At 38.5% G+C, this 25,316-nt stretch overlaps 1 protein-coding gene and 1 pseudogene across 1 annotated transcript in view; both read right to left on the minus strand.

Moving 5' to 3' along the window:
• Positions 1-4,075: 4,075 nt before the first annotated feature.
• LOC132357059 (protein archease-like) lies at positions 4,076-8,254 on the minus strand (annotated as a pseudogene).
• Positions 4,076-25,316, minus strand: part of ZNF41 (zinc finger protein 41) — a 56,374-nt gene continuing 35,133 nt past the window's right edge. The window contains exons 3-5 of the mRNA XM_059910892.1: positions 18,479-18,599; positions 18,118-18,213; positions 4,076-10,339 (exon numbers count right to left, since the gene is read on the minus strand). Coding sequence (XP_059766875.1) covers positions 8,286-10,339; positions 18,118-18,213; positions 18,479-18,599 — 2,271 coding nt within the window. The 3' untranslated portion in view covers positions 4,076-8,285. The remainder of the gene's footprint in view (positions 10,340-18,117; positions 18,214-18,478; positions 18,600-25,316) is intronic.

Here is a 25,316-nt window from a genome sequence, read left to right on the forward strand (position 1 = left end):
TAATTTTTCTTTGTCTTTAATTTTTGCCACTTTGATTACTATGTGTCTCGGCGTGTTTCTCCTTGGGTTTATCCTGTATGGGACTCTCTGCGCTTCCTGGACTTGGGTGGCTATTTCCTTTCCCATGTTAGGGAAGTTTTCGACTATAATCTCTTCAAATATTTTCTCGGGTCCTTTCTCTCCCTCTTCTCCTTCTGGGACCCCTATAATGTGAATGTTGTTGCATTTAATGTTGTCCCAGAGGTCTCTTAGGCTGTCTTCATTTCTTTTCATTCTTTTTTCTTTATTCTGTTCCGCAGCAGTGAATTCCACCATTCTGTCTTCCAGGTCACTTATCCGTTCTTCTGCCTCAGTTATTCTGCTATTGATTCCTTCTAGTGTAGTTTTCATTTCAGTTATTGTATTGGTCATCTCTGTTTGTTTGTTCTTTAATTCTTCTAGGTCTTTGTTAATCATTTCTTGCATCTTCTCAATCTTTGCCTCCGTTCTTATTCCGAGGTCCTGGATCATCTTCACTATCATTATTCTGAATTCTTTTTCTGGAAGGTTGCCTATCTCCACTTCATTTAGTTGTTTTTCTGGGTTTTTTTCTTGTTCCTTCATGTGGTATGTAGCCCTCTGCCTTTTCATCTTGTCTATCTTTCTGTAAATGTGGTTTTTGTTCCCCAGGCTGCAGGATTGTAGTTTTTCTTGCTTCTGCTGTCTGCCCTCTGGTGGTTGAGGCTATCTAAGAGGCTTGATGGGAGGCTCTGGTGGTGGGTAGAGCTGACTGTTGCTGTGGTGGTCAGAGCTCCATAAAACTTTAATCCACTTGACTGTTGATGGGTGGGGCTGGGTTCCCTCCCTGTTGGTTGTTTTGCCTGAGGCAACCCAACACTGGAGCCTACCTGGGCTCTTTGGTGGGGCTAATGGCAGACTCTGGGAGGGCTCACGCCAATGAGTACTTCCCAGGACCTCCACTGCCAGTGTCCTTGTCCCCACGGTGAAACAGAGCCAGCCCCCACCTCTGCAGGAGACCCTCCAACACCAGCAGGTAGGTCTGGTTCAGTCTCCCCCAGGGTCACTGCTCCTTCCCCCGGGTCCTGATGTGCACACTATTCCATGTGTGCCCTCCAAGAGTGGGGTCTCTGTTTCCCCCAGTCCTGTCAAAGTCCTGCAATCAATTCCCACTAGGCTTCAAACTCTGATTCTCTAGGAATTCCTCCTCCCGTTGCCGGACCCCCAGGTTGGGAAGCCTGATGTGGGGCTCAGAACCTTCACTCCAGCGGGTGGACTTCTGTGGTATAAGTGTTCGCCAGTCTGTGAGTCACCCACCCAGCAGTTATGGGATTTGATTTTATTCTGATTGCACCCCTCCTACCGTCTCACTGTGGCTTCTCCTCTGTCCTTGGACTTGGGGTATCCTCCTTGGTGAAGTCCAGTGTCTTCCTGTCGATGATTGTCCAGCAGCCAGTTGTGATTCTGGTGCTCTCGCAAGAGGGAGTGAGAGCACGTCCTTCTACTCCACCATCTTGGTTAATCCCCACCCTTCTGCATTTTTACTATGATGTGTCTGGGTAATGATCTTTTTGAATTTATCCTGCTTGGAGTTTGTTGAGCTCCTGGATGTGTAGATTAATGTTTTTCAGCAAATTGGGAGAGGCTACAAATGGGTCCTGACAGGAATAGACACACTGAACTGAGCTGTGCATACCTGGAGGGAGATGCAAATGCTCAGAGTACTATAAAACGACCAGAACAGAAGACATTGTACCAATTTGGACCACCAAGTTACATTCTTCAGACCAAGGAACACACTTTACAACTGTATTGGTCTGCTTGGGCTACCATAACAAGATACCACAGACTGGGTGACTTAAACAACAGAAATTTATTTCTTCACAGTCTGGAGACTGAGAGTCCAAGATCAAGCTGCCAGTAGGGTTGGTTTCTGGTGAGACCTCTCTTCCCAATTTATAGATGACCACCTTCTCACTGTGTCCTCACATGGCATTTTCTCTGTGCATGCACACCACTGGTGTTGCTTCCTCTTTTCATAAGGATATTAGTCCTTTTGGATTAGGGCTCTACCCTTATGACCTCATTTAACTTTAATTACCTCCTCGAAGGACCCATCTCCAAATATAACCTCATTGAGGGTTAGGGCTTCCAAATATAAATTTTGAGGGAACACAATTCAGTCCACAATAACAATCTATAGTGTCCAACAATGAGCAAAGAGGTATCCTAGGAGTAGTGCTTTGATAGAGACTTAGAACAGGTAACTGAAATATTTGTTGTCTAAAACTGGGGGAGATAAGGGCATGCAGGGCTGACTTACACGTCTTCACAGTGTGTGCTCACACTCAACATGAGGGTGGCCAAGAGAGGGTCTCCAATAGATAGATTCCTTCACTTTTCAGAAGAATCTGGGGAAGAGGAAGTGGGAGAAGATGCTGGTACGACTATACAGTTTCTCCCCACAACACTTCAATGTTCTTTTATTCCTACCTGATTCAGTGGTCCCAGGACCAGGGCTGCAATTGCAGGGGCCAGAAGCAGGGATGATTCCTAGGCAAGAAACTTTAATTGTACTTTCAAACTTTTGCATCAGAATCCCTAAAGGCATAACGTGATTGATAGACTGTGCCTTCACCCAACTTGGCAAACTTGGGGTTGACAGTGAATACAGCTGTATTACCTAGTGGTTGAGATAGACCACTAGTTCTGTACTTGTGATGATACCCTACATAAATGGGAGTAGACTGAAGGGGAAGCATTTTCTAGACTGGTATTGCTGCTGGCAATCTGGACCAGCACAGTGGCCAAACCTATTGTCCCTTCCAAAGGTGGTAAAATTTGGGTCAAATTCAATGATAAATGGAGAGAAGAAGGAATATAGCTGAGAGTAAAAGAATGAATAAATAGGTTATGCAACAAGGGAAATCCATTACATTGGTGCCCGAAAGGCTCAGAGTCAGAGGTGATATTGCCTCTTAACTCAATTAAACCAAATGCCAGAAAGAACGAAGCCATATGTTGCCAAGACTACTCCTACTTTTGGAACCTGAGAAGGTCAAATAGAAGTCTGCAAACCTGAGTGATATTGTTCTGGGAGATGAATGTGCCAGTATCTTTTGAGTATTTTATTTTGGAAAGAACACTTAACAAGACATCTACTCTCTTGACAAATTTTAAATGTACAGTATATTATGTTGACTATACGTACGGTGTTGTATGCAGATTACATCTACTATCATGTTATGATATGGTGTAACACTGCCATTGTTGCTAAGACTATATTTATATTGATGGTCAAGTATATGGAGAAATTGAGTTAAAGACTTTTCAGGATATAACACTGATGGCAAATGACTAGCTTGAGGAAGAACTGGATTTAGCTAACCATCAGCTAATCTCTATGCTAAATAGTTCCGCACAAGTTTATCATAAGGTATAAATAGATGTAGATCAGAGAGGAAGAGTAATCAAATTGGTATAAAAATGTGAAAATGCATGTAATGGCTTTACAGGATGGATTTGAATTATTGAAACTGAGGGTGAACCCTTGAACTTGCAACTGGTGTCAGAAGTGAGGGCAGTCTTGTGTGGGGACTGTTCCAGCTTCTGCCCAAGATAAGCATACAAACATCAATTGCTTTTCTATATACTAGTAATTAACAATAAGTAATTGAAATGAAAAATGAATACTACACAATAAAGTGGAAATAAGACAACACCAAGTAAAATAGCATCAAAATGTGAAATACTTAGGGAATAATTTGTCAGATGTGAAAGACCTGTACACTGAAAATTACAAAATATTGTTGAGAGAAATTAAATGGAGAGATATACCTTATTTATGGGTCAGAAAACTCAATATTGTTAACATTTCAATTCTCCCCAAATTGATCTATAGATTCAAACCAACCTCGATAAAAATCACAGCACCTTTTTTTGTTGAAATGAACAAACTTATTCTACAATGTATATGGAAATGTAAAGGACCTAGAATAGTCAAAACAACTCTGAAAAAGAAACAACTTTATTGAGGTATAATTTAGGATCCATATTTAAATTGTACAGTTCAATGACCTTTTTGAAAAAAACAAAAGTTTATTCTTAAATGTACAACAGGCTCCAAGACAACACTTCATTCTAGATATGGGTGGCAATAGATGTTATGGCAGGGAACCCAGATGTTTAAACAGGAATGGAATTAAGGATCACCTCAATGACCTTTATTAAATTTACCTAGTTGTGCAACCATCATCACAATCAAGTTCTATAACATTTTAATCACCCCAATAAGATTCCTTGTACTAATTAACAGTTAATGACGATTCCCATTCTCACACCCAGACAACCACTAATCTACAGATCTCTGTAAATTTTACTTTTGCGGACATTTCATATAAATAGGCAAATACAATCCTAGATCTTTTGTGTCTCACTTCTTTCACTTAGCATATTTTTGAAGTTCATCCATAGTTGAACAGTTCATGCTGTAGTATTTATTAGTATTTGTTCTTTTTTATTGCTGAATATACCACATTTTGTTTATCTACTTGCTGGTTGATGGACATTTGGATTGTCTCCACTTTTTGTCTTGTATGAATAATGCTGTTATGAATATTCAAGTGTAAGTGTTTGCATGAAAACATTACATATCTTTTGGGTAGATAATGGGAATGGCAGTACTGGGTCCTCTGGTAAATTTATCATCAACTTTTTAAGAAACTGCCAAACTTCTCCAAAATGGCTATACCATTTTAATGCAGTCACACCAGAAATGTAGGAAAGTTCCTGATTCTCCATATCCTTGCCAACATTTGTTATAATTGTTTTTTTTTAATTTTAGCCATTTTAGTACATATAAAGTGGTATTTCATTGTGGTTTTAATTAGAATTTCTCTATTGACTAATGATGTTGGGCATCTCTTCATGTGCTTATTTGTATATATTTTTTGGTGAAATATCTCTTCAAATCTTCAGCCTAATTTTAAACTGGGTTGCTTGTCCTCTTTTTATTGAGTTGTAAGTGTTCTGTATATATTCTGGATACAAGTCCTTTATCAGGTAAATGATTTACAAGTGTTTTCTCCCTGTCTGTGCTTTGTCTTTTCATTTTCTTAATGGTACCTTTTGAAGTTTAAACCTTTTTCATTTTAATGAAGTCTAATTTATCATTTTTTCTTTATGGATCATGCTCTTGGTGTCCTACTTAAGAATTCCTTGCCTAATACAAGGTCACAGAGATTTTTCTCCTATGTTTTCTGCTAAAACTTTTATAGTTTTAGCTTTTATATTTACATATCTGATCCATTTTTTGGTTAATTTTTAGTATGGTGTGAAGTAAGATTTAAATTCATCTTTTTGCATGTGGATATGTAATTATTCTTGCATCAAATGTTGAAAAGACTTTTCTTTCCCCAATGAATTGCCTTCACACTTTTGTAAAAAATATTTTTACCATAAGTATCAGGGTTTATTCCTAGACTCTCTGTTCTGTTCCATTGATCTATGTCTCTATCCCCATGCCAGTACCATACTGTCATGATTACTGTAGTTTTATAGTTTTGAAATTGGGAGGTTACTGTCCTTCCACTTTGCTTTTTGGCAAATTCCTGTTTGCTAATCTTGGTCTTTTCTATTTCTATATAAATATTAGGATTAGCTTATCAATTTCTGGGGAAGAAAGTCTGCTGGAAATTTGATAAAGTTGTATTGAATTTGTAGATCATGTGATCTTTCTTCTTTACCTTGTATATATAATATGGTAGATTGCGTTGACTGATTTTTGAATGTTGAAGCAGCCTTATATCACTGGAATAAACCCCACTTGGTCATGATGTATAGTCCTTTCATATGTTGCTGGATTCAATTTGCTAATATTTTGTTGAAGATTTTTACATCTATGTTCATGAGGAATGTTGGTCTGTAGTTTTATTTTCTTGTGATGTGTTTGTATGGCTTAAGTATCAGGGTAATACTGGCCTCATAGAGTTGGGGAGTGTTCCTTCCTCCTCTATTTTCTGAAAGATTTTGTGGAGTGTTGATATTATTTCTCCTCAAATGTTTAATGCAATTAAGCAGTTAAACCATCAAGCTTTGGGCATTTTTGTGTGGAAAGATTTAAAGTTACTAATTGCTTACTATTGCTGGTGAGATGTAAAATGGTACAGTCACATGAGAGCCATGCCTGGGTTTCAGATCTGAGATATCAGTCAACTGTCTTGGGAAGATGGTGGGATTGGAGGATAAGGAAATAAAAATTAAATCACACTGAGATATCACTGTACATGCACCATAATGGCTACAGTAAAAATGATGGAAAATACCAAGTGTTGACAAGGATGTGGAGCAAATAGAACTCATATACTGTGCTGGTGGGAGTGTACATTGGCGAAACCACTTTGGAAAACTAGTTTTATAAACTAGCTGAGCATGGACACCATATAGCCTGGCAGTTCAACTCCTAGATATATACCTAACAGAAGTTCATAAATATGTTCACCAATAGATAGGTACTAAAGTATTTATAGTAGCACTATTCCCAATAGCCCCAAGCTGCAAACAACACAAATGTCCATTAACAATAGAATGGATAAATATATTGTAGAGTATTCACAGAATGGAATATAACATGACAATAAGAATGAATTATCCATAACTACATTTAACAATATGGACGAATCTCATATTTATAATGTGAATGAAAGAAGATAGACACTTGAGTATATTACCAACATATGAAATATAATTGTTTGACTCAATTTATATAATAAAATACCAACCAGACAAAGCTATTTAAGTCAGGGTAGTGTTTACCTGGCGGGGTAGGTGGACAGTAAGGCCTGGAAGGGAGCACAGGGAGTTTTTCTGGGGTGCTGGTCATGTTCTGTTTCTTGATCAGTGTTCAGTTTGTGAGAATTCATTGAGCTGTATGCTTATGATATATGCAATTTCTGTATGCATTATACTTTAATAAAAAGGTTTAAAAACAAAATAAAACTACATGCTAGAAAGAAAGCCCCTTTCTTATGAGTATTCCAAAAAACATTTAATTGAAAACAAGAAAGCGTTTATATATCAGTGCTTTAAAAAAAAGCAGTGTTCTCAGAGAAGTCTTCCAGTTATTCAACTATAATAAACTATAATCATATCTTAGGCTAAAAAACTACAATGCAACATGACTTTATCCCATAGCAATCTACACAAAATTACTCTTAATGTGCATGTAGAAAATAAATATATCAAATTAACTAAATTGGAAGAAAAACCACCAAAGTTTTATGTATTGAAATCCAATTTCTTAACCATTGTTTTTCAAACAGAAATCCCAAAGAAAGCAGAAGCTTCAGTGGATGAGACTGGAAGTCCAGAGTGCTGTGGCTCAGTTTCATTGTCTTAGGGGCAGTTACTAAGGGGATAAGAAGTTTATGGTCTGCAGCTTATATAATGATAGCTTTTGGGGTACAGGTTAGAAGGTATGCCTACCATTTTCGAGTGCGAATCACCTGCTGCCACAGCATAGAATTAATGAGGGAACAATTGCCACCTTTAGGTGTGTGTAACATTTAATAACTCTATTCCTGTAACATAGGCTAGAGCTATGCTTAATTTGCCAATGCATAAAGTCAGACTTTAAGTTTAAAAATTGTATTTAATTTTTAAAAAATATACCATGGTGACTTCTCAAAGGGAAGAGAAAGAACGGTTCCTCAGGGCAATATTTTCTGTGTCTTAAATGTCAATGATAACAAAAACTTCTGGCTTCTACTCATAGATCTATTATACATTCCCAAATTGGTTTTTGCCTTGACTTCAGTGCCCTGGAGGTGTTTGAACAATGAATACTCTTCTCCCCACCCTAGAAATTTGAAAAAAAAAATTGGCCAGTATTGAGGACTTTTACATCCCAAGGTATGAAGGACAAATCAGTGCTGAATTTATAAAGTCCTTTATCCAAAAAGTGAAACACAGGAGATTACAAGTCATCTCCTGGGGTCTCTATTTCTACCATTTGCAGGAGATTGAGAGTACCTGTGTGAATCATAAAACCAAACAGGGCTATTGCTCAAATGCTTTATCGAAGTATCTCCCTATGCATATAATTGCTTATCAACTTGTATTCCACCTGACTGAAGGATACTTGACTTTGTTTGCCCTCTGTTCACTTAGGCTGTTTGTAGTCTGTCATATCTACTCCCCCTGTACAATGATTGATGCATCAGGCACTCCTCGTCTCTCCACTATGAGACAGCTGATGCATATCCAGTTGTGATTTCCAGCTGAAGGCATTTTCAGTCACTGGCTTTATAGAGTTTTTCTCCACTATGAGTTTTCTGGTGTTTAATGAGATTTGACCTGTCAGTGAAGGCCTTCTGACATTCTGTACAAGCATAAGGTTTCTTCCCTGTATGAATTATCTGATGCATACTTAGTGTTGCTTTCTGGATGAAAGCTTTCCCACATTTACTGCATTCATAGTGTCTCTCTCCAGTATGAGATTTCTGATGGATAGTGAGGCGTGACTTCCAGGTGAAGGTTTTTCCACAGTCACTGCATTTATAGGGTTTCTCTCTAGTATGGATTTTCTGGTGTGTTATGAGATTTGACCTGTCAGTGAAGGCCTTTCCACATTCAGCACATATATTGGGTTTCTCTCCTGTGTGAATCTTCTGATGCACCCGGAGTTGTGACTTCTTCGTGAAGCATTTTCCACAGTCACTGCATTCATAAGGCTTCTCTCCAGTATGAATTCTATGATGTGCAATGAAGTGTGATTTCTGGATGAAGGCCTTCCCACATTCAGGACAAGCATAGGGTTTCTCTCCTGTATGGATTCTCTGATGCACACTGAGTGTTGATTTCTGGATAAAGGCTTTCCCGCATTCATTGCATTCATAGTGTCTCTCTCCAATATGAGATTTCTGATGTATTTTAAGGCGTGACTTCCATATGAAGGCCTTTCCACAGCCATTGCATTTATAGGGTTTCTCTCCAGTATGAGTTTTCTGGTGTTTAATGAGATTTGACTGATCACTGAAAGCCTTTCCACATTCGGCACACATATACGGTTTCTCTCCAGTATGAGTTTTCTGATGTGTAGTGAGATTTGTCCTATGAGTAAAGACCTTTCCACATTCTGTACATATATAAGGTTTTTCTCCTGTATGAATTCTTTGATGCACATGGAGTTGTGATTTCTTAATGAACGATTTCCCACAGTCACCGCATTCATAAGGTTTTTCTCCAGTATGAATTCTCTGATGTGTATTGAAATGGGATTTCTGGATGAAGGCCTTCCCACATTCAGTGCATACATAAGGTTTCTCTCCTGTGTGAATTCTTTGATGCATCCTGAGTGCTGATTTTCTTGTGAAGGCTTTCCCGCATTCACTGCATGCATAGTGTTTCTCTCCAGTATGAGTTTTCTGATGTATATTGAGGTCAGAATTCTGGGAGAAGCCTCTTCCACATTCACTGCATTCATAAGGTTTTTCTCCTGTATGAATTCTCATATGTCTAAAGAGATATGATCTGTGGAAAAAGGCTTTTCCACATTCACTGCATTTATAGGGTTTCTGCCCAGTATGAATTTTCTGATGTGTAATGAGGTTTGACCTGAGCGTAAAGGCCTTCCCACATTGAGTACATATAAAAGGTTTCTCTCTTGTGTAAACACTTTGAGGTACCTCAGTTTGCGGCTTCTGAGTGAAGACGTTCTCACGCTTGTTGCATTCATGGGATTTTTCTCCAGCATGAATTCTCTGATGCTCAAAAAGATGTGACTTTTGGGTGAACGTCTGTACGTATTGAGTACACACATAAAGTTTCTCTTCAGTATGAATTTTCTGACGGTGGGTGAGAACTTGTTTGTGGCCAAGATATTTTTCACATTGATTAAGTTCACAGGAGTTTGCTCCTGTATTAGCATTCTCATTCTTAGTAAAGGAAGAGCTATGGGCAAAATTGTTACCATTTCTAAAAATCTTATCAAAGTTCTTTGTTGCATTGCTTTTATTATGATTATGTAAATTTAAAGTATGCTTCAAACTCTTTCCAATTGTGTCATAGTTATGGAGTCTTTTAATGGAAGGAACAAGCCTGGTACTCACGTGAATTATTTTTTCAATGTTTTTACATTCATAGCCCCTCTCCTTAATCAATACTTTCACATGACTTAAAGGGTTATTTTGGTTTTCTTGATATCTCTCTAGCCGGTCATTATCTTGCCACAGTTCTTCTAAAATGGAACACAATGAATCTTTTCCTATGGATTGACCAAATTTCTCACAGTGTAATGAAACTTCTCCAGAAATTCTCTGTTGTTGGGTTTGCCCATTATCCTCATCTAAAAAGAAAGAGAAAAAAATGAAAATGACTCCAGAACAATTATCAGAGAATAGAGGGTACATGGAGTTTGGACAGGATGAACAGAGAAATGGAAGAGTCCTTATGACAATAATGAAAATAGTAATAATGTAGTAATATGAAATTCTTCTAGAACACTTACTCTATGCAAAACAATTATATATCACTTATGATGCACCAGGCACTTCCAAGTGCTTTACACAAAGTAGCTCATTTAATCTTCACTAAACCCTAAGAGGTAGCTATCATTATCAATCATGTTTCACAGATGCAAAAACAGAAGCACAGAGAAGTTATGTAACTTGCTGAAGATCAAATAGCTAAATAAATAAGAGATGGAATTTGAACCTGGGAATCCATATCCACTATGTAGGAAGTCAGGACAGTGAGTAGAGTAACCAGAAGAAGAAACTGAAGTCTGTTAAAGGTAAGCCTGCATGGAAGAAATATTTCAGAATGCATGTCCTTATTACATATTAGGTCTAAAACATTAATAATCTCTCTGCTTCCTCTTGCTTTTCCCTCTGAACCATTACGAGCATCTACGTTAAATTTATAGTCCTCAAATACCAATTCCTCTATATCTATAAGAAAAATATATGCTTTCAACAAGTGTCAAATAGGAGAGGGCAAACCATCTATGGTAGAAACTGCAAGCTGTCCACCAAAATCTATTCACCTCTTCTTTTATAGTAATAGAACATAGCTGGGCATTACGTTTACCAGTCTCACTTTGTCCTCACCAGTGGAATATGAGCAGAAATGATATGTACCACTCCTAGGCCAGGCTTTAAGACAGTGGGCAAATCTCCCCCATTCTCCCTTCCCCAGCCCAGAGGACTCAACAATGACCCAACATCAACCACCCAGCTGACAACAATACTCTAGGAGATGGCAGAGCAATAACTTGGAACATGGTCCTTGAATGACCCAACAAGATCAGAGTTGATTTGTTGAATGCACCCATTCACCTGAGAATGCTTATGTAAGAGAGGATACAGTTACATTAAGCTTGTTGCTTTGCTCCTCTGTGCATATTCAAAAGGTATTGTCCTTGATATCGGCTCTAATTTTAGTACACCTCTAGGGAGTTTATATCTGCTATGAATGTATAAAGCAGACACAGTACCACTCATATTGATACTAAATTTGGCACAGTTTTGTGTGATAACAGAGAGAATTAACACATAAAGCCTGAAATTATTAACATTTCATGCAATTATCTTCCCTTTCCAAATATAATCTATGGTCTTTTGAATTCCTCTGATCAGATATTTGAAGGATCCTTCTGAAAGAGAGCAAAATATCCTCCTCTGCCTATCTCCCCAAATTCAATAAATTTAAGTTTACTAAATATTTTCCATGCTTGGTTTCAGAAAACTGAAGAATAAGTGTTACAGTTATCAATTTTTTGTCTTTCAACCCCCAATTCACCCTTCCTTGCCCGCTCTACAAAAATGGATCTGAGTCTTTTTTCCTTTTCTATCTGGCATGATGTTGAACCTTGTCAATACAGGGTGATGGGGAAACACTGGAGGAAGGGGTTTTGCTTCCTGGTTCTAGTGAGCTCACCCAGCAGGCTCCTCCAGCAAGGGCAGCTTGTCTATTACCAGGCTTCAGCAGTGTGGTGGCTTCAGCAGCATCTGGCTCCTGATGCACATGCAGCTTCCGAGGCACCCAGCTTCTGCAGTGCATTGCAGCCAGCAGCACCCAGCACCCAGCAGTTTACCCTGGCACCCCTCTCAGATGGCTTGTAGTGGAATATTTGCAATGAGACACTTCCCTATGATCAGCTTTTTCTGGAACCGCAGAGGGCAGATTTCCAGTAAGTTCAACCAGTGTGGCACGACAGCTGCCTTGCCATGAGCCATGGATATGCCCTCCCTATAAGGTCTGGATTCATCCCTGGGAAGCAGGGGAGGCGCTTCCTTGGGTGTTCCTTCACAGCCTTAGAGATACTCTCCCACACTAATTTGCTATTCCTTTATTCTTTAGAGTTCTCTTTACTTTTACTGGCTAATCCCTTGTTACCTCAATCCCACAATAGCTAATAATTATTTTTTTTTAAATTTATTTATTTATTTTTGGCTGCATTGGGTCTTCGTTGCTGCACGTGGGCTTTCTCTAGTTGCAGCGAGCGGGGGCTACTCTTCGTTGCGATGTGTGGGCTTCTCATTGCAGTGGCACTAATAATTCTTTGTTAAACTTTCCATGTTCAAATTAGTATGTGGTTTCTCTCTCCTGATTAGGCCCCAAGTTATACAATAAGAAACAGGCTCTTTTTTTTCAGTGTAAGAATGGATCTTTTTTAAAATTCTTTTTCATTATGGTTTATCACAGAATACTGAATATAGTTCCCTGTGCTATACAGTTGGACCTTGTTGTTTATCCATTCTATATATAATAGTTTGCATCTGTTAATCCCAAACTCCCAGTCCACCCCTCCCTCACTTGGCAACCACAAGTATGTTCTCTATGTCTGTGAATCTGAGAAATAGGCTCTTAATTCTGGGAGCTTTCTAAAAACTTAGAGGTAAAAAAAAGCCTTAGTTACTACACAGTCTAAAATCCTATGTTTTTCTGGGAGTTCCTGTGGGATGGAGGATGAGAAAAAAGAAAGCCATATATTCTGGAGTAATTAAGAGCCATTTCATGAAATAGTGAAATCTGATCACAAGGTGAAAATGTATCATCTAAATAGATAGAGCACAGAATAAAGAGTCAGATTAGGGGAACACTATCACATATGGCAGACATCAAGAAAACATTAAAAATGCACAACAAAGGAAACAATCAACAAAATGAAAAGGCAACCTATGGAATGGGAGAAGATATTTACAAGTCATATATCTGATAAGGAGTTAATATGCAAAATATATAAGGAACATATACAGCTCAATAGCAAAAAACAAACCGATTAAAAAATGGGCAGAAGAATTGAACAGTTTTCCAAAGAAGACATACAAATGGCAAACAGGTACATGAAAAGGTGCTTGATATCAGTAATCCCCAGGGAAATGCAAGTCAAAACCACAACGAGATATCACCTCACACCTGTTAGAATGGCTTTCATCAAAAAGACAAGAGATAACAAATGCTGATGAGGGTGTGGAGAAAAGGGAACACTTGTGCACTGTTGGTGGGAGTGTAAATTGGTGCTGCTACTATGGAAAACAGTATGGAGTTTCCCCCCAAAATTCAAAAGAGACCTATCGTATGATCCAGCAATTCCACTTCTGGGTATATATCTAAAGGAATTGAAATCAGGATCTCTTAGAGATATCTGCACTCCCATGTTCATTGCAGCATTATTCACAATAGCAAGATATGAAAACATCCCAAGTGTCTGTCCACACTGAATGGATAAAGATGTGGTATATATACACAATGGAATATTATTCAGCCATGAGAAAGAAGGACATTGTGCCATTTGCTACAACTTGTCTGAAAGTTGAGGGCATCATGCTAAGTGAAATAAGTCAGAGAAAGACAAATACTGCATGGTATTATCACTTGTATGTGGAATCTAAGAAAGCCAAACTCAGAGAAACAGAGAGTAGAGTGGTGGTTCCCGGGGACTGGAGGGTGGAGGGAATGGAGAGCTACTGGTCAAAGGGTACAGACTTCCAGTTATAAGATGAACAAGTTCTGGGAATCTAATGTGCAGCATGGTGACTATAGATAATGATACTGTGTCATATACTTGAATGTTGCCTAGAGAGTAGACCTTAAATGTTCTCACCACAAAAAAGAAATGGTAACTATGTGATGGGATGGAGGTGTTGGCTAATGCTATGGTGGTAATCAGTTTGCAATATATAAATTATCAAATCATTTATATATTTGGATTGGAAGAGTTGATAATGTTAAGATGTTAATTCTCTCCAAACTGACTTATAGATTCAATGTAATCACAATCAAAATTCACTTTCATAGAAATTGAAAAATTGACTGTAAAATTCAAATGGATACACAAAGTACTTAGAATAGCCAAAACAATTTGAAAGAGAAGAACAAAGTTGGAGGACTAATATGACATGATTTCAAATTTATTACATAGCTACACTAATCAAGACAGTGTGGGAATGGTGTAAAGATACATGAATAGATCAGTGGAACAGAATGAAGAGTCCAGAAAGAGACCCACATACATATGACAACTGATCTTCAATAAAGGTGCAAAGGCAATTCAATTGAGAGGAGGATAGCTTTTTTTTTTAAAATAAATGATGCTGAAATGATTGGCTAGCCATGTGCAAAAACGAACAAACACAAAACTCTGATCCATACTTTAAATCATATATAAAAATTAATGCAAAATGCATCACAGAACTAAATGTAAGACCTAATTTTTGGGGAGACCTTGGATCAGGTAAAGATTTCTTAGATACAACACCAAAAGCACAATCCATAAAATAAGAAAAAAGATAAGTTAGACTTTGTCAAAATTTTAAATGCCTCGTGAAAGACACTGATAAGCAAATAAAAAAATTCACAAAACACATATCTGATAAATAACTTGTGTCCATAATATATAATGAACTTTCAAAACTCAACAATAAGAAAACAATGTTCCCTATAGAAAACTGGGCAAAAGATCTGTACAAACACTTCACCAAAGAAGATATATAGATGTCAAATATTAGATATTATGGAAATGCCAAATAAAACCACAGTAAGATACAACTATCTTACTATTAGAATGGCTAAAAGTTTTTAAAATGGACAATTCAAAGTGCTGGTGAGAATGAAAATCAACTGGAACTGTCATACATAGCTGGTTAGAATTTAAAATTGTATAACCACTTTGGAAAAGTTTGGCAGTTTCTAATAAAGTTAAACATATACTTACCATACAGCCCAGCAATCTGACTCCTAGGTATTTACCCAAGTGAATGAAATCTTATCATCACACAAAATATGGAAACAAATATATAAACATAGCACCTTTATTCATAAACACCAAAACTGGAAACCATCCAAATATCCTTCAGCTGGTGAATGGATAAACTGTGATACATCCATACTATGGAATACTACTCAGCAATAAAAAAGGAACAAACTATGGAAAACACAACAGTAGGAATGAGTTTTGAATGCTTTATGCTAAGTGAAAGAAGCCAGGCTCAAAAAGCTTCATACTGTATGATTCCATTTATATGACATTCTGGAAAAGGCAAAACTATAGAGACAGAAAAGAGATAAGTATTTTCCAGGTCTGGAAGTGGTGGGAAGAAGTGACAGTAAAGGGACCTGAGGTAATTTTTGTTCTATATCTTGATTGTGGTGGTGGTTACATGACTGTATGCATTTGTCAAAACTCATAGTGTTATTATTATTATTATTATTATTATTATTGCCACACCACGTGGCTTACAGGATTTTTGTTCCCTGACCAGGGATCAAACCCAGGCCCCGGCAGTGAAAGCGCTGGGTCCTAACCACTGGACCGCCAGGGAATTCCCCAAAACTCATAGGACTATTAACATAAATAAACCTCATAGAATCATAAAATATGTTAAAAATGGACTTGAGCATAGGTTATACAAAATATACAGATACACGTTTGAATTGGAAATACATGGCCATGTTGTTTGCCTCTCTGAATGAAGAGTTTGTCACATGCTAAGTCATGGGGAATAATTGTAGGTTTTTTCATAAAGCTAATGTCAAGATAAATAGAACATTTTAGGCAATGAAATTTATCGTTAGCTTTTGAAGTGAACTAATAAAAAGAATGGAATCAGCAAATACAATCAGTAATAGAAAAATTATAATCCAGGCATAAGAAAATATGGAGCTGGTTTTGGGTGATATTACTGGGAACTAAGAAGATGAACTGAGAACTGAAAATGATATTCTCAGAAATGGAAAAGCAGTAGGAACTGTAGAGTGATTAACTTAAAAATGACAGAAAGATTTAAGAAACACTGACAAATGTGAGAAAAGTTGGAAGGTGACAAGGGTTTCTGATACATGAGGTAATGATTCCAATTTCTGATGTAGTGAGGAGCAAGAGAAACATCTCAATGGAACTTTCTGGGTAGCTAAATGTAGTACTAAAGTACCAGGGAAGAACAGACTGGAGACATCAAAAACAGAGTCATCAGAATTTCAGGATGGATGAATCCTTGCATGTATATGAAGAAAATACTGGTGAACAGTAGACAGGGTCCGTAGGGCAACCTCATTTATGGGGATAATGAGGAGAAGGCTGGAAAAGGGGGCAAATAATAAATTGGATGCAAATCAGTACGAAACAGACAGGAAACAAATCAAAACTAGGGGAACATGAGCAAGGTCACTCATAGGAGAGAAACTCAAAGAGACCACAACAGGTCAATAATGAAATGCTCAAACTAGGTATTGGAGAAATAAGAAATAAAAAATGAGATGCCACTTTATACCCATAGTTAGCCCAAAAATGAGAAACTCTGGTAATACTAATTGTTGGCAGAAACTCGAGGAAAGCAAGAACCCTGTGCCCTATTGCTGGGAGAGTAGATTAGTGCAGCCAATTCAAGAAGAATACGGTGGTGCTCAAATTCAATATGAGAATATGCAATGATCAGGCAAACCCTCTCTTCTATATACATCCCTGAGAAATTCTCACACTCTGTAAGAGAACATTTGTGTAGAAATTCATTGTAGAGTTGTTTGTCTTAAATGGGAGTTAACAAAAACCTAGGTTCCACCACTGGGTGTATGGTTCAATAAGATGTGGCGCTAGCACACTGTGGAATACTATGCAGCAATTTGAAGGAATGAAGCCAGATGAGCACTGCAATATGGACAGACCTTAGGGGTGAGTAAAAAAAAGGAACATAATTAAGACATGTAGCACAGGGACTTCCCTGGTGGTCCAGTGGTAAAGAATCTGCCTTCCAATGCAGGGGATGCGGGTTCAATCCCTGGTCGGGGAACTAAGATCCCACATGGCCGTGGGGCAACTAAGCCCACGCACCACAACTACTGAGCCTGTGCACCCTGGACCCCATGTGCCACAACTAGAGAGAGAAAACCCAAACGTCACAACTAGAGAGAAGCCCACGAGCCACAGCTAGAAAGAAGCATGAGCGCTCCAACAAAGAGACCTTGGGCCGTAACAAAACATCCCGCATGCCTCAATGAAGATCCTGTGTGCTGCAACTAAGACCTGACACAGCCAAAAAAATAAGGAAAATAAATAAATTTAAAAAGTGTATAAACAAAGAGTGTTTAACAAAAAAGACATGTAGCACAATATAATTTATATACACTAAAAATACATACTTATAAACCAATACTTCAGGCTTTAAGAGAATATCATACAAATTCAAAGATCAAACACATTAGATCTGTTGCCTGTGGGAGGAGGCATAAGGGATGGATATGAGGAATTGGAATAAAAGGGAAGAAAATTTAAAATACCTAATGTACAAGGAAAGAACCTAAGATAAGGGGGTGGGAGTGAAGTAGGAAGAATAAAAAGTCCCTAGGTAAGACAGGGTGGTATGTATGTGATCCAGGGTACAGAGATTAGAGACAGCTTTCTTGTCAAAAAAGCCAAGCAAAGAAGACAATGGATATTGGCAAGGGTCATACTTGGAGATAGCATTCAGATATTGGAGGGGCTCTGTCAGCTCTCTCCAAGCAACTCCAAACGCTTAGAGCCTTCAAGATAGGATATCTTCAGAGCCTTTCAAAGGTATCAGCCTCTTCTAGAGAAACTGAGATCTATTTCCATGTCCCCCATCTGCCTAGGTCACACTCACTCACCTGAGCAGCTCTGATGTGGGGTTTCCTCCTCCAACGTCCATGGCCCCTCTCCTTGCTCCATCTTGAAGATGACCTCTGGTTTGGGAACTTGGTACCCTGTTAACAGGACATGATACAGGATTGGGTCCAGCTAATTGGGTTTCGGGGCCTTTCAATGACACTTCCATTTGCTCTTCAGGAAAGTAATCCCATTTCACTGGGAGTAGAGTAATAATCACAGACGTGAAAAAGGACTGAAGAATCTCGGGCAAATCAAGGATGACACCATCACACACTTCAGATGTCGCAGAGCACTCAGCAGCTGAGAATGGAAACAGCCTCTCTGAGGCCCCTGGCGGGCACATAGGATGGCTGTGCTTACCCACTGAGCACAGGTGGCTATAGTTCTCCAGTGTCACATCCCGGTACAGGCGCCTCTGAGCAGGGTCCAAGTGCTGCCACTCCTCCCTGCTGAAGTCCACAGTCACATCCTCGAATGACACCTGTAACAACACAGTCCTGTTCAAGGTGACATGGTCAGCACTGGAGTATGGAAGGAAGAGGAATAGGAGGTTGTTTTTAATGACTTTTACCATAATGTATCATGTAGGGTTTTCACCCAGCACCCAGTTTTGCATTTTATTTTGTGAGAGAAAAACACATGGAAGTATCTTGACATTCACTGTGTATTAAATTCATTCATTTATTCATTCAGTCCCTCTTTTTTCAAAAATGAGGATTAAAATAGGCTCTCTTTAAGTCCTCGAGTTAACGTAGGAACTACATACAATACATTTACTGGTTGATTATGTGCCAGGCAATGGCAATATAGAATTGACTAAAATATAAAACAACTTGGACAACCAACGTAAGAAGATACAGAGGGGGAAGGCATTTGGAAGAAATGTACTGGGGTAAAGGCCAAACAATAAAGCCTTTAAAAGATAACATAGAAAAAACCATAGTAGAGATGAATATCTTCATCATCTTGGATTATGAAAATAATTCTCAAACAGGATGCAAAAAACATTAACCATAAAGAAAAAGATTGATGTCTGTCTCCAATGAAGTTTAAAACTTCTATTCATTGAAAAGACAGCATTATAAAAGAAAAAAAAAGAAAAGCCACCAAATAGAAGATATCTGCAACACATTATTGACAAAGGGCTCATATCTAGAGAATGTAAAGAACACTTACAAACCATTTTTTTTTAAAAAGAGAGAGATCACCAGTAGAAAAGTGGGCAAAAGGTCTGAACAGGCATTTTACAAAAGAGGAAATCCAAGGCATTAATAAACACAAAAAGGGCTTAACTTCCTTAGTAACCAGGCAATGCATATTCAAACCATAATGAGTTACCATTACACAACCCCTACAATGTCTTCAATGAAAAACACTGGCAATATCAAGGATGTGGAGAAAAAGGTACCCTTGTACACTGTTGTTGGGAATGTAAATTGGTGCAGCCACTGTGGTAAACAGTTCCTCAAAACATTAAAAACAGAACTACCATATGATTCAGCAATTCCACCCCTGGGTATATATCCAAAGAAAACGAAAATGCTAATTTGAAAAGATACATGCACCCCAATGTTCAAAGCAGCACTATTTACAATAGCCAAGACATGGAAGCAACCTAAATGTCCATCAACAGATGAATGGATAAAGAAGATGTGGTATATATATACAATGGAATACTACTCAGCCATAAAAAGAATGGAATTCTGCCATTTGCAACAACATGGGTGGACTTGGAGGGTATTATGCTAAGTGAAATAAGTCAGATGGACAAAGCCAAATACTATATGATATCACTTATATGTGGAATCTAAAAAATAAAACAAACTAGTGAATATAACAAAAAACAGGAACAGACTCACAGACATAGAGAACAAACTAGTGGTTACCAGTGGGGAGAGGATAAGGGCGAGAGGCGAGGTAGGGGTAGGGGATTAAGAGGTACAAACTACTATGCATAAAATAAATAAGCAACAAGGACATATTGTACAGCACAGGGAATATAGCCAATATTTTATAATAACTATAAATGGAGTATAATCTTTAGAAACTGTGAATCACTATGTTGTACACCTGAAACTTATATAATATTATAAATCAACTATACCTCAATAAAAAATTTTTTTGAAGAATGGCAATATGAAGTGTTGAAGAGAACATGGTGCAATGAAAACTCTCATATGTCTAATGGAGCAGTAAATTGGACGACCATATTGGAAAACCTTTTCGCTTTACCTGGTAATGTTGAAACATGCACACACAAGGACACAGTGATTCCATCCATGGAAATATGCTCAATTGGAATCTGTGGTCATGCGCAACAAGAGGCATGTTCAAGAGTATTTACAGCAGCATTATTCAAAATGTGTGTAATATTTCATGATAAAAAAGTTTAAAATTAACAGTAATTTTAAAAATCAGTGTTCAGCATAACAGTAACAGTATCTACTATCTTTGTGGAAAAATATGAAGGATATTTTCTTAGTTGCTTTTATTTGCATAATCTATAAGCATATACCACCCATCCACCCACCCACCCACCAACTAATCAAGACTGGTTTCTTGGTTAGGGAAATCTGTGGGACTGGGGGAAAGAACCATGTGAATGTATTACCTATTAAAAAATTAAGTTTAAAAGTTACCAATGGGTTCAAGGTGGAATAGATACAATTCTCCCTATTTCTCCTGCTAAGTAGCTAGAAACCCTGGACATTATATATTAAAAAAAAAAGGATAAGAAGACTGTCAGTTGGAGAGAAGGAGGCTAACTGGCTAGGGACCTTGGAACCTGAGGAGTGACACAGCAGTGATTTCCCTGAGTTTCCTTTTCACCCCATATATCTTGGACTGGGTGGTGGAGAAGCTGGCAACCCAGAACGCCAACTGGTGCAGATAAAAACAATCCCAAGAAAGCCTGCTCTCTCTAGCCAAAATACCAGGAAAGGGCCAATGTAGCAAGAGAGAAAAATTTAGATAATTACTGCCCTACTCCAGCCAAGCATCACAGAAAAAAGCTGCAGCTCCCATCCCAATTCTCATCAGCAAAGGCTGAGTGGGGAGCCTAGGTTTTCATCCCTGCCTGGGGATAATGAGGCCCCTCCCACACAGTGTCAATTTAGGCTATGTGGGGATCTTGAACTTCTACCCCCAACACAGTAATGAGGTACCTTTTTGTCTCCCCACCAGGGTGGTGTCAGAGGTGGTCTGGTGGGGAGCATGAAATTCCACCTCCAGCCAGGATCAACAAGGTGCTTGTTCCCTCTGGGGTGTCAAAGGAGGCTAATTAGGGACCTGAACTTCCACCTCCACCTGGCAGTAAGAAGGAGATTCTCCTTTTTTAGCAGAACAGTGTTGGAGGGAGACTGCTAAACACAAGATTTAAATAATATCCAGAGTCCCCAAAATATCCAGGACATAACTGAAAATCAGGCATCATGTGAAGAAGCAAGAAAATCTTAACTGGAATGAGAAAAGACAATCAACTGACACTGACACTGAGATGACACAGATGTTAGAATTATCAAGGATTTTAAAGCAGCCATTATAAAAATGTTTCAGGGATTTCCCTGGTGGCACAGTGGTTAAGACTCCACGCTCCCAATGCAGGGGGCCTGGGTTTGATCTCTGGTCAGGGAACTAGATCTCACATGCATGCCACAACTAAGAGTTCACATGCCACAACTAAGGAGCTGGTGAGTCACAACTAAGGAGCATGTGAGCTGCAACAAAGGAGCTCACATGCTGCAACTAAGACCTGGAGCAACCAAACAAATAAATAAATATTAAAAAAAAAAAGCCTGGCTACACATTAGAGTCGTCAGGGGAACATTTTGTCCCTGTTCTAACAGTACTTTGTTATTATTTTTAAAAAATGCGGGGGCTTCCCTGGTGGCGCAGTGGTTGAGAATCTGCCTACCAATGCAGGGGACACGGGTTCGAGCCCTGGTCTGGGAAGATCCCACATGCCGCGGAGCAACTAAGCCCATGTGCCACAACTACTGAGCTTGCGCATCTGGAGCCTGTGCTCCGCAACAAGAGAGGCCGCGATGGTGAGAGGCCCGCGCACCGCGATGAAGAGTGGCCCCCACTTGCCGCAACTAGAGAAGGCCCTCGCACAGAAACGAAGACCCAACACAGCCATAAATAAATAAATAAATAAATAATTTTAAAAAATGCTTCAATATGCTTCAATGCAAAAATAGAAAGTCTCAGAAAAAAAGATATAAAGAAGAACAGAATGGAAATTTTAGAACTGAAAAATAGAATAACTAAAATTTTAATATCAGTGGAAGAGCTCAATAGCAGAATAGAGAGGACAGAGGAAAGAATTAGAGAACTTGATGATAGAACAATAGAAATGATCCAATCTGAACAACAGAAAGAAAATTGACTGGAAAAAAAATGAGCAGAGCCTCAGGGACCTCTGAGACTATAATAAAAGATCTGGCATTCGTGCCATCAGAGTTCCAGAAAGAGAGGAGAAAGTGTGGGGCTGAAAAGTATTTGAAGAAATTATAGCTGAAAATTTCTCAAATTTGGCAAAAGATATCAACTTAGAGTTTCAAGAAACTGAGCAAACCCCAAAAGGATAAACCAAAGAAATTATACGAAGACACATTATAGTCAAACTTCAGAAAACTAAAGACAAAGAAAAAATCTTGAAATCAGCAAGAGAGAAATGACACCTTACCTATAGGGGAAAAACAATTAAAGTGACAGCAGATTTCTCACCCAAAACCATGGTGGAGAGAAGGAAGTGGCACAACATTTTTCAAGTGCAGAAAGAAAAGAACTGTCAACCCTGAATTCCATATCTGGCAAAATTATCCTTAAGAAATGAAGCGGCCATGGCCATTAAGTACATGAAAAGATGCTTAACATCATTAATTATCTGGGAAATGAAAATCAAAACTACAATGAGATACTACCTCACACTCACTAGGATGGCTAGAATCAAAAAGTCAGATAATAACAAGTGCTGGTGAGGATTTGGAGAAATTGGAAACTTCATACATACACCGCTGGTGGGAATGTAAACTGGTGCAGCTGCTTTAGAAAACAGTCTGGCAGTTCCTCAAATTATTAAACATAGAGTTATCATTTGATCTAGCAATTCCACTCCTAGGTGTATATATATACTTGAGATAAATGAAAATATATATCTGCATAAAAACATGTACACAAATGTTTACAGCAGCATTACTTATAATAGCCAAAAGGTGGAAACAACCCAAATGTACATCAGCTGACAAATGAATAAACAAAATGTGATACACCTGCACAATGGAATATTATTCAGCCACGAAAAGGAAGGAAATACTGATACATGTTACTACATGTACATGCTACACTTCTTCCCTATCTATTTGCCTACCTACATATATACCTGCTGACCTATTATGGACTGGTGACTTCCTACTTTATTCAGTGGGTTATAACCTATTACTATCATTATTTCTTTTGCTACTCAAATTGCCCCAGGTTTGGCCAGAGGGAGCTCCTTAAAAACATTATGCTGAGTGAAAGAAGCCAGACAAAAAGATCACATGTTATGTGATTCCATTCATGTGAAATGTCCAGAATAGTAAAGTCTATAGAGACAGAAAGCATATTAATGTTTGCTTAGGGTTGGAGGAGGCAGGGAGGTGAGGCGGGGCAGAGTGATGGCTTAAGGGTATGGGGTTTCTTTTTGAGGTGATGAAAATGTTCTAAAATTGATTGTAGTGATGGTTGCACATATCCATAAACATACAAAAAACATTGAATTGGACACTTTATTTTAAAAATAAATTTATTTATTTATTTTTATATTTGGCTGCTTTGGGTCTTTGTTGGTGCACGTGGGCTTTCTCTTGTTGTGGAGCATGGGCTCTAGGCACATGGGCTTCAGTGGTTGTAGCACACGGGCTCAGCAGTTGTGGCTTGTGGGCTCCAGAGCGCAGGCTCAGTAGTTGTGGCTCATGTTGCTCGGCGGCACGTGGGATCTTCCTGGACCAGGGCTTGAACCCGTGTCCCCTGCATTGGCAGGCGGATTTTTAACCACTGCGCCACCAGGGAAGTCCCTGAATTGGACACTTTAAATGGGTAAACCATGGTATGTGAATTATATCTAAATAAAGCTGTTACTAAGAAAGAAGAAATGAAGGAGAAATCAAGATATTCTCAGAAGAAGGAGAACTAAGAAAATCTGTTGTCAGCAGACCTACCCTAAAAGAATGGCTTAAAGGAAGTTCTCTAAACAGAAAGGAGATGGTAAAAGAAGTCTTGGAATATCAGGAAAGAAGAAAAATGGAAAGAGAAAAAATATGGGTAAATACAATAGACTTTCCTTTTCCTCTTGAGTTTTCTAAATTATATTTGAAGGTCAAAGTAAAAAGTATAACATTTTTATGATGTGGATCTCCATGTATGTACAGGAAATATTTAAGACAATTGTAATTGGTGAGGGTAAAGGGACTTAAAGGGAGCTAAGTTTTCTACACTTCACTCTAACTGGTAAAATGTCAACACCAGTAGAGACCTATGTGGTGATGGAATAGTTCTGTATCTGGATTATTGTACAGGAATCTACACATGTGTAAAATGGCAGAGAACGACATGCACACCGCAGAAATGTCAATTTCCTGTTTGTGATAATTGTACTCTAGTGATGCAGGATGTAATCATTAGGGGAAACTGGGTAAAGAGTTACATGAGACCTCTCTGTACCATCTTTGCAACTTCCTATAAATTTATAATTATTTCCAAATAAAAAGTTTTAACAAACTACTAAATTATCCTCAGAAAGATCAGAGTAGGGGACACAGCAAAAAAGATCAAGATGCTATTAAAAAGGAGCACTCACAGGAGTTCCCTGGTGGTCCAGTGGTTAGGATTCGGCACTTTCACTGCTGTGGCCAGGGTTCAATCCCTGGTCAGGGAACTGAGACCCCGCAAGCCGTGCAGCACAGCCAAAAAAAAAAAAAAAAGAAAAAAGAAAAAAAAAGGGGGGCCATTCACTTCTTCCTCTCTATCTGCCTACCTATGTACCTACCTACCTATTATAGGGTCTGGTCACTTCCTACTTTATTCAGTAGATGATAATCTATTACTATTATGATTTCTTTTGCTACTCAAATTGTCCCAGATTTGACCAGAGGGAGCTCCTTCAAAGTGGCTCCTGTGTCATTTTGACATGTTCCCATCTTTTGAGTGCTTCATT

Source organism: Balaenoptera ricei, chromosome X (genome assembly GCF_028023285.1).
Source record: "Balaenoptera ricei isolate mBalRic1 chromosome X, mBalRic1.hap2, whole genome shotgun sequence".
Lineage (NCBI taxonomy): Eukaryota > Metazoa > Chordata > Mammalia > Artiodactyla > Balaenopteridae > Balaenoptera > Balaenoptera ricei.